The sequence below is a fragment of the Lactuca saligna genome, chromosome 5, assembly GCF_052625555.1.
Source record: "Lactuca saligna cultivar CGN05327 chromosome 5, ASM5262555v1, whole genome shotgun sequence".
Taxonomy (NCBI): Eukaryota; Viridiplantae; Streptophyta; class Magnoliopsida; order Asterales; family Asteraceae; genus Lactuca; species Lactuca saligna.
In genome coordinates this window covers 301,876,527-301,886,938 of record NC_136421.1, presented here as the reverse complement: position 1 = coordinate 301,886,938, position 10,412 = coordinate 301,876,527, and the positions used below count along the sequence as shown (strand labels likewise).

The window sequence follows — 10,412 nt, the reverse complement described above, 5'->3', positions numbered from 1 at the left end:
GTTACAAGCACATTGTATTGTATCTACACTTTTTTATGACTATACTGTTACTATGGTTAGGACTAAAATAATGATATTTTTATTACAACTAAAATGATGATATTTCGATATGACTAAATGATGATTTATGATTTATACTTTTATTTGAGAATGACTTATGGTTTACTAATGATAGATGATTAAAGATTTCCAAGAGTGAAAGACTTTCCTAATCATAAATTACTAAAGACTCAACTTTCTATTAAAAGTTTTACAAATGATTTTAGGGATTTCTCATTGGTGAAAGGATAATATCAATTTCTTTGACATGTATTCAAGTGATAGAAGCAAATGAAGACTTGGAGGACGATTTGGATTTTAGGACACATTGTTATGTGGTTACTTAAAGTCTTAAACTATTGTTTTGATGTTTTGATTGGTTAACTCTCCTCTAAAGTACTTCTAAAACGGGTACTCTTTTGAGAACTATGAGTATGAGACCTTATTTCCGTAAATGACATTTTTAAATTGATTAAAGACTTTTGAAAAGATTTAAACTAATTAAAATAAAAAAAATAGGTGTTTCAATACATATGGAAGAAGACCTACAAATTATCTCAACCTAAGATCTCACAACCAATGATCTAATAGCGATTGTTAAATGAGATTTGATTTGGAACTAGACTTCATCATATTCAGTTGGTTTATGTCATGATCATATGGTGATGCAAATGATTAATCATGGTTTGTGTCATGAAGATTAAAACAAATAATTACATATCATGGTTCTTCACCTTTTTTTATGGGTTTTATAGAGATGGGATTCTTCATTTTCTTTCATGGGTTCTTCATCTTGTTCGTGTTGTTGCTTTTGATGTTTACCTTATTTTGCCTACGTGTACACCACAGAAGTATCAAACCCTGTTTTACCAGCTGTAGCATATATTACAATGGAAACTAAATACAAAACATCAAGTTAAGTTGCAAACTCGTGTCTTGAAGAACCTGAGTGGTCAAACGGGTAAATAGGTACAACTTTACTGGTACTTTACGACATAAACCCTATACTATACGGGCTTTTCATAAGCTAACTTGTTTTTAAAGTTTATTGCAATTTACACAAAAGTAATTTATTGTAGCTTTTTATAAACACTGACATAATATTACTATTAAGGAGTTGTGGTTGAGTTAACAGGCATGATCAGCTGAAGCTGAGCCACTGATTCCCCCGCTATGTGCCACCCTTTTCTTGGCATCTTTAGCCCAACCCATGAGTAGTGGTTTTATATGCTCCGCAAATATTGCTGACTTGAAATTAGTTCCCATCTATCATCATCATCATCATCATCATTGAAGAATACAAATTTAGATATTCAAACATGTACAATAATAACATACCTGTGTCAGTAGGGCGTAAAGTGGTAGAGTGCTATAACTGCACAAAACCTGAATGAATACCCTGAAATAAAATGATATGATATTTTTTAGTAAATGGTTTATGTTGTTTTAGCAGTATAAGTAGTTTACCCAATGATGAGTCGCGGGATAATGTAGCGCAGTTTCCCCATTATGCAAGAGTCAAAGCCAAATTGAAGCTATTACATAAATGTAAAGCATGAGATGCCAATTTTTTTTATGTGTTTCCAGAAAAGAGAAACATACATGCATACATACATACATACATACATACATACATACATACCCATATCCAGAAGAGGAATGCAATCTCAAACGAATTTTGAAAGAGGATGAAATGCATTAAGAAAAGGAGGATTCTTGGCTGGTTAAACCAAAAGTGATCATCCTTGGGTTCTATCAACACTTTGTGGCCTTCTTCGGCTATATGTTTCTCAGAAACCTCATAAGCCAACTGAATAATTATGTGCTCCAGCTTTGTTCCCACAGCAAGTAGAAGCTGAAAATTTTACAAAAACATTTTTTTTTAACTCATTTCAACTCAAATTGACTTTCTAACTTATGGGGACTACTTACAATGAATGGGACGAAAGCTATCCAAAAATATGTATGCCAACCTGCGAAAAAACCCAAGAGTCAAAAAACGTTAAAAGTATTTTATGGTGCTTAGTAAGTAAGAAATTAAATTAACTAATCAAACACAAGGAAAGATTTTGAGTTTTTGACGAATGCTCAGTGAGTAATAATGTAATTACATACCATTAATGTTCATCAACAAGAATATGACCACGAATAACCACAGATACCAGCTACAAACAACAAAATTAGAAATTAAAACTCATCTATGTAAAAATAGACCAAAAATGTTTTTAGAAATAAAGAAACCACTTGCCTGATCCCAAGGGCTTCTTGAAAATCATCTTCCAGGGCACGTATCATGTACTTGTGAAAATTGAACTTCGGGACCCCCTTGCAATGATTCTATCAAACAAAGGGATATAATACACAAGTATTACAAATAATACGACCTCATTCTTCCACTTAACAAATTCATTCATCCACATAAGACAAAACATCCTACAAGTCAATGAAACATATATTTTATGTGGATGAATCAATTTTTATCACCTCTCTTTGAGTTAGATCCTTACTGTAATAAATCCCAAACGCAGTGCCACATAATCTGACTTGGTCACAGACCAGTAAAATTGCTTGAAGAAAGAATGCTGTAATGTTCTCAAAGAATAAAAGTCAGAAAAAAACAACAACAACAACAACAAACAAATCTAGCAATTCATCGATTTTTTTCCCATTTAGTTCTATTGGGGTAACGATGTCTGCATAAAATGTTGTATGGATAACATCTTCTTTTCTAGAGCTATACATGTATGTTTCCTTTTGACTTAATCGGAACATAAAAACTTAACTATTTCTTTTTTACTTAACAGGCTTAATAGGTTAAGCACTTAATCTTCACAGCTATATATGATTATTTTTTACTTATATAATCAATGACGCTACTTACCAGCCAGCCTCGAATGGCTGAGCTTCCTCCAATACCCAAGAATCTGTTCTTGAAGAAATCATCAGCCTCTTCAACAAAGCTCACTTTCCGCTGCAAAACTGTAAAGCATCGTGATTATAAGTTTAGGGCATAAACTCATAACAATGTGTGTAGTGTGTGAATATATAAAACTTAAATAGTTCAAATTACTCTCTATAATTTTAGTCTAATTTTTTAAAATTTGATGTGAATATATAAACTCATGATTCCCGAAAGTTGTCTCTGCTCTCTGAGGATGTTACCTTTAAGCATTCTCTGTAAATGATCATATTACCCTCAATAAAAAATTTATACTATTTCTTATTTCTTATTATGCTCTTGACATTTAACATTTTAACATGGACCCACCACCAATCCATAATCCCTTCTGTGGATCAATAAAGAACCCAAAAAATCTTGATGATCAAATTAGATTTTTACACACAAATAAATTTGAGGAGCAATTCAAGAACCCTAAAAGTGGTGTTCCATAAATGTGATGATCAATCGGGAACCCTAAAATTCCATAGTGGATCAGGAAAACTTCTTTCTTTGGCACCACCTAACTCTTTGGGAACGGCAAAACGGACGATCAATCAGAAAAGATAAATGCTCTGTTAGCAACAGTTTTCTGCAGCAAAATCGAATAGAGAGAACACAACACAGATAATGTGCTTTTGGAATTTTGAAGTGATTTAAATAGAAAGGGGACGAAGATGCAGTCGTGCTTAATTCCTTCTGCAACGTCGAATTCTGGTGGTGTTTAAGACATGGTGGCTGGGGAAGATGAAGCGGTTAATTCAATCTCGCTTGGTGATTTTCCGGCAAGAGCCAAGGAACTGTTCTTTTAACAAATTGTTTATTCTGGTAAAAAAAATAGTTAAAAAAATGTTTGGATTTGTTTTTTTGGTAATAAGTTGTTTCGTTTAAAATAATTTTTTAAAAGCTATTTTGGTTAAACCGACCATTCTGTTTTTCATTTTCACGTAAGTTTTCTATTTACTCGTTCACTTTTCACCCATCAAAAAACTTAAAATAATCACATTTCACTATCTTTTAACTTATTATTATTTTTTTAATATATTTTATATAAATGTTATATTGGTTTTGTAGGGAATTAAAAACTATGAATTTTATATTTTTTTATAATTTTATATAATTTAAATTAAAAAAAAACAATAAAAAATATTGACCAATCACACGAAGAGAGAAATTATAGGGTAGCCTCCTCTCACCCTTACCTGCACGTCTAAACTGTGGTGGTGGTGTAGTGTTTCGGCCGTAGTTTGGACTCCCGCACACTTCTTCCCACTACATACTCTTCGGCCTTAAAAAGCCAACAATTTTTAAAAGGCAAATTTCACATGTTTTTTAAAATCTATTTTTTAAAGCTAATGAAAAACATATTCTAAAAAATATATTTAAGTTTGTAAAAAAAAAAAAAAATTATCGACTTTTCAAAAAACCAACAAATCAATAAATTATTTTCAAAAACAACTCAAACAAGAGATGAAAAAAAGAAGTTAACAAGGACGAGTTGATGGAATGAACTCTGTAGTTATTTATTTATTTATTTATTTTTAAATTTGGATATAAATATGATTAGGTTACAAATTTAACCTTTTTAGTCTGTAGTTTTTTCAATTGGGTTGAAGGGAATCTAATCATTTTACAAGTATTTAATAGAAATCCATTGATGATAACAATCCTGAAGATCAAACATATGTCTTTTAAAAACTAAATGCACATATGGAAAATATTAATTATGAGATATATTAATTAAATAACTAAATGTAAATTTCAAATGTATTAATTATAGAAAAAATTGTTAATACATTTTATATTTTCAATGAAGAGTATTCTCAATAAATTTAATATTTAATTATGGTGAATATATTTTTCATAAATAATATTTTAAGTAAATTACACGAATGGTTCCTATGGTTTGGGGTAATTTGCACGTTTGGTCCCTAACTTATTTTTTTAACTTGGAAGGTCCCTATTGTTTGTTTTTGTCACATGTTTGGTCTCTATCTTACATAAAAAGACTATTTTGCCATTGATTTTTTTATTTATTTAAATAACCACACCCTCAACTTCATCCCCCTCACTTTACTTTACCTACCCCATTATTTTTCTTTATTTAAATAATAGTTTTTTTTAGTAAGGCAGGGACCAAACACGTAACAAAAACAAATAGTAGGGACCAATCACGTGACAAAAATAAATAGTAGGGACCTTCCGAGTTAAAAATATAAGTTAGGGACCAAACGTATAAATTACCTCAAACCATAGGGACGATTCGTATCATTTACTCTAATATTTTGTATATGTTTCTTTAAGGTAGATATTAGGAAATTCCTATTTTAAATAAAAAATGATTAGGCCATATCTTATTATCTTATATTTATTTCATCTTTTGACGTCAGCATCATCTTCGATGTTTTAAATTTGGATTAGATGTAAACAAACCACGATGACCAAACTATAATTTAGTGTACTTTAAATAAAATATTAATCTATTGTGGTATAAGTAGTTAGTCTATAGGCTATATCTATTTTTTTTATCAGTTATGTTTATTAACTCTTTTTTATTATTTTTATTTTATATATATATATATTATGTTTCTTATATTATTATTTTTGAAGACAATGTTCGTGATGGATTTTTCGCTCTGTCAACATCGCCTAAGGACACCAAACGTTCATTCCACATCATTTCTTACAAATCTTTGTGTCACTTTAAACTTTATTAGTTTATCATCTTATTGATATGTGAATTGACAAATGTAGCCCACTTAGAGTATATCCATTAGCTCAATAACACGTGTTTGTCTCGTACTCTATTAACTTCAATTGAATGTTATTCTTTGTAAAATGTAGTTGATTATCGACGATTAGTCAAGAACATTGATAACATTATTTGAATTGACAATACCAAAGAATGCATTCTTATAGAATTATTGGTGGGTGTTCGTGATCACATTGGATTTATTGACATAGTCATGTAAGGATGTGCATTTGGACCAAGTATCCGAACCGAAAATCGAAACTCGGACCAAACGACCCGAATTTGGACTGAATAAGTTATTTGGGTCGGTTCTCGGGTATCTATTTTAGCCCAATTAAGTTTTCGGGTTATTTGTTATCGGTTACCTGAATAAAGGTTTAATCGGGCCAAAAGGACGATCCGAAAATTGAATAGTCACTTGATCGATCCTTATTGGCTCTTGTGTATTGTCGATCGAAGTTTCACATCCCTAGCTACCCAATACTGATCGAATTTTCAAAAAAAAAAAATTAACTTCATCGCCGCTCTAGCAGTCCATAATCGATACCTAATTTGATTGATTGATTCATCGTTGCTTCTTAGTTGGATTGATTGAACTTCATCACCCTTGCCACAAAAAAAAAAAAAAAAAAAAAAAAAAAAAAAAAAAAAAAACTTCTCGGCTTCTCCTACTCCTTGCTTCCTACTGTGATCGGCCACAAAGAAAACATCTACTGTGAAATCGAACTCCACTCTACTTTCATGAAATCGAATTTCATTCTTTATCTCGTTTTATTTGGATTATTCAGGTCATTTCAGTTTATTTGAGTTATTCGGATCATTTTGATTCAAAAACATAGTGTATATATTATTTCGGTCTTTTCAGGTTAATAACCGAACCAAAACCCGTATTACCTGAACCGAACCGGTCTCGTATTAGGATAATCGATCGGTCTGGGTTTCGGTTCCAACTTTTCATCTACTTTAGATTATTCGGACCTGATCTGGTTCGGGTCATTTCTGGCTCGAAGCACATCCATGTTGTCATACATTAGGGAAGTTTGTCCCCAACCAATGCATACAATCAATGTTTCTGGCACGTTGTCTTAACATGTTAGCATTATATATTCCCTCATCGGAAAAATAGTCTTGTGCAAGACTATCAAAATTTTAAAAGGAAAAGGGAATCGAAGGGTGAAGGTGTAGTCGGTGATAGATTGCTCCTATGCGGGGCCAGGATTTTTTTTTTCTTTTTTTTTTTTTCAAGATTTAACTCCAAATAGTTAGGATTTATTTATATATAAATCTACTTCCTATTTGATGATAATTTGTAATAATCTAGTTTGTTAGAATATTTGGTTATTACTTATTAGTCGACTTCAAATATTAATGCTAATATTTTATTAGATTAAAATCAAATCGAGTGGCCCTTTGCATATGATTTTTGGTAAAACGAAAACTTTTTTTTTCTTTGTTTGTTTAAGTATGTTTGACCAGGCTTGAATGTAACTTAAAGATATCCATTTTGTAATTATCTCAAATAAATTAATGGTACTGACTTTTGGATCACTAATTCACTATAGCTAGAGATTTCTTTATGAAGTTATTTTAATTAGATATATTAAACTATGCATGTATCAGTCAAATTAAACCTGTGTGGATGTCTTTTTATATGGAAATAGAAAACTAAAAGTAGGTTTGGTCGACAGATAGAATGATAAATAGACATGTAACAATCCGATATTTTATATCCCTAACATGTTACCCTTTTAGATCTCCCGACAGGAAGACACTCAAATCATGAAGTTCATTAAAAACATGCGTTCTTTAAGCGATTAACATCTGCTATATTCGACAAAAAAAATCTATATCAAAGTAGACCGTTTCAACCATTAATAATTTATGACACGTCATAGTTAACCCTTACCTTGTAGGGTATCAAAATCATCTTCTGTGATGGATTCTTCCCAACGCTCCCATTCTCGCATCTACTCCATTATAATGAATTGAAGAATCATGTATGTTACAAGCAAAAAATTAAAACATTGATTGAAAGGAGCCAAATCGCACACAACAGATTTTGTCATGGATAACAACTAGAGGGCTTGTGCAGCTTAATTGTCTTATGACAAAAAAAAAACTGATATGTACAAATTACAATCATCTTTTTTGTAGGGAATTTAATTGTACAAGCCCTCTAATTGTTATTTGTTATGTATGACAAAAATCTATTGTGTACAAATGAACTTGTTATTGAACCATCTATGTACTAACCTTCACCTCTCCAAATATAACGGTGATGACAGAAAACGTCACGTGAACGACAGCAAGAATAAAAATGAAGATGTGTAGATGATGCAACGCCTCAAGAGATAGTAGCGGGACCTTTTCCTGACATATTAAAATAGAAAGTGAAAGAAGCAAAAGCTATAAATTAAATGTTTATTGTTCATGCATGGCATGGATCATGAAATCATCTAATCTTCAATATATACGGAACAAAATGCATCTGTCATAAACTAGAAAGAAATTTTTCATGAAACCAAATAATGATATTAAAGATTGATCTAAATTTATTACCTTTAGAGCACAATAACCCATGCCTGTTGTTTCTTCAGCAAGCAGATGACGAAGATGAGATGTACCCTGTAACTTGTCTCTTTCACTCAACGAGCATGGGAGAAAGCGGTCGACTATACTCTTGTTCACACAAATCTTGATGATTTTAGACTGGAGCACGGTTAACAGAAGCGAAATAAACCCTAACAGCATCAGCTCTGCACCCACCCACATTAACAAAGATTCAACAAAGTAGCTCAAACAAAAAAATATATATACGGGGATCGGTATCAAGAATATGGTATATAAAACTAGAGCAAGAAAAACCTTCTTTGATCTTTTGCAGGGCTTCAAAAAGGGGCTTTTGATCTGCCTTCTTCAGTTTCTGCACACAAAGCCAGGGGTCCATGATTGAACAAATATAATTAGTTGATTCCAATCCACATGAAAAACAAAAAACAGACCTCGCCGGTGTAATGTAGTAGACGTTCGACAGCGATGGAAATTCCAACGATGACCGTACAAAGGGCGGCGACAACCCATGTGGGTGTGAACTCAAACGACGTCCCTTCTAAACCACCCGCCATTGATTAAGTTCAATCTACACAGCAGAGTACGTAAAATCACTGAAACACCAGTTTCAGTAGGGGGGTTTTTTTAGATTTCGTGAAGGGGTTGCTTAATTGTATGGAGTAATCCTTGATCGATACTCTCGATGTATATATAGTTGATCTCAGGGTGATTATGGGCTAGGGGGAGATGAACAGATATGGGCTACCGAGATGAACAGTAGAGAAGTATGTGGCGAAATGGAAATTAAAGGAAAATGTGGACCAAACAAAAGTGAGTGAATATATCGCTGTTGTTGGAACTTCGAATACCCAACATTCTCGAGGGAGTGTAAACAAAATGCATGCACAAACGGTTACCCTTTTTGTTTGTACAAACGTTTTATTATTCTTTTACCATGCAGTCAAATATAAAAAAGACCAAATTACATATGGTCGACGTGCTTGACATAACATACCATATTTAGTCCATATAAGATTATCTTGCAAAGATGGTCCCTAAGTTTGAAAACCTTGCAAAAATGGTACTTATGAAGGACACCATTACTTTTGTGTCGTTAATGGTTGAGGTGTGCTCCTCATGTGAGGGCATTTCAGTCATTTCCCTGCACACTTACCGGTTGTATAAGTCTTCACTTAAGAAACCATAATCATCATTCAAGCAACTACAATTACGTATATCTAAATCTGCCGATAAAATGACATTATTCAAAATTGCAACTATATAAACCATTGCTTTCAAATTGGCACCAAATTTGTTTCACAAGAGGTCATCGCTACAACAAAGGTTAACCATTAGTCTGGACGGTATGGGTGAGGGAAAGAGTGAAGTTTTCCCTCTCAGCTGAACATCATCCCTTGACTAAGGCAAAAGTGGTGAGAGACCCATTTCTCACTATCTCTCTTATTCCTATTGGAAAACTTTTTTTAATCTTTTTTAATACTTATTAAATTATATACCTACTAAAAATTATAAAAAAAGAATATATCAAAACTCATAGTTTTTAATTTCCTACAAAATAAGTATAATATTTATAGGTAGTATATTTAAAATAAAAAAATAAAAAAATAATGAGGGAAGTTTCCAACCCATTCCTTAGGTTTAGGTGAAGGAAAGGAAAGTGAGGAAATGATCTTGTAGCCCACAAAAAGTGAGAGGAGTTTCTCACCCACACCCTCTGGTCTTACAAATCGTACATTAATACCAAAATGGTACACAAAATGTGAACATTAAAACAAGGCTAGATTACAATGAACATTATACACAAAATATGATCAATTACAAATTTTTTGCTTCTTATCAAGATTTGTATACATACAAAAGAAAAAAATGTCCAACTAAAAAACAATAACAACTTCAACCTCCTTGATTCCATGCAAAATTATTGAAGGGAGTCTTGCAAATTGTTCATGGGGCATAGTAAAACCATTATGACTTCTAAAGCTCTAATGCACATGGGTGAATCTAACCACCCGATCTACTTACAATTGCTAGTGTAATGCCCATAAGACCAAAATCTTATGCCTGGATTAGGATCCAACCAAGAGATAATGTTGATAGCTTCATTACCACAAA

At 32.3% G+C, this 10,412-nt stretch overlaps 1 protein-coding gene across 1 annotated transcript; it reads right to left on the bottom strand.

Moving 5' to 3' along the window:
• Nucleotides 1-950: 950 nt before the first annotated feature.
• On the bottom strand, nucleotides 951-9,047 carry LOC145048399 (MLO-like protein 1). The gene is made up of 14 exons (XM_078996871.1): nucleotides 8,732-9,047; nucleotides 8,595-8,652; nucleotides 8,289-8,485; nucleotides 7,983-8,099; nucleotides 7,636-7,696; nucleotides 2,921-3,018; nucleotides 2,547-2,621; nucleotides 2,288-2,376; nucleotides 2,155-2,204; nucleotides 1,972-2,012; nucleotides 1,682-1,894; nucleotides 1,507-1,574; nucleotides 1,378-1,438; nucleotides 951-1,305 (listed from the first exon to the last, which is right to left on the bottom strand). Exons 1-14 carry the CDS (start codon nucleotides 8,852-8,854, stop codon nucleotides 1,168-1,170), a joined length of 1,389 nt encoding a protein of 462 aa, XP_078852997.1. The 5' UTR covers nucleotides 8,855-9,047; the 3' UTR covers nucleotides 951-1,167.
• Between the last annotated feature and the right edge of the window lie 1,365 nt (nucleotides 9,048-10,412).

Excerpts from the sequence above, each read along its gene's own strand:
- LOC145048399 (XM_078996871.1), bottom strand. The coding sequence starts at position 8,854 with ATGGCGGGTGGTTTAGAAGGGACGTCGTTTGAGTTCACACCCACATGG. Across the intron at positions 2,377-2,546 it reads TGCGTTTGGGATTTATTACA|AATCATTGCAAGGGGGTCCC; the intron begins GTAAGGATCTAA and ends TTTGTTTGATAG. Across the intron at positions 1,306-1,377 it reads TTTACGCCCTACTGACACAG|ATGGGAACTAATTTCAAGTC; the intron begins GTATGTTATTAT and ends TGATGATGATAG.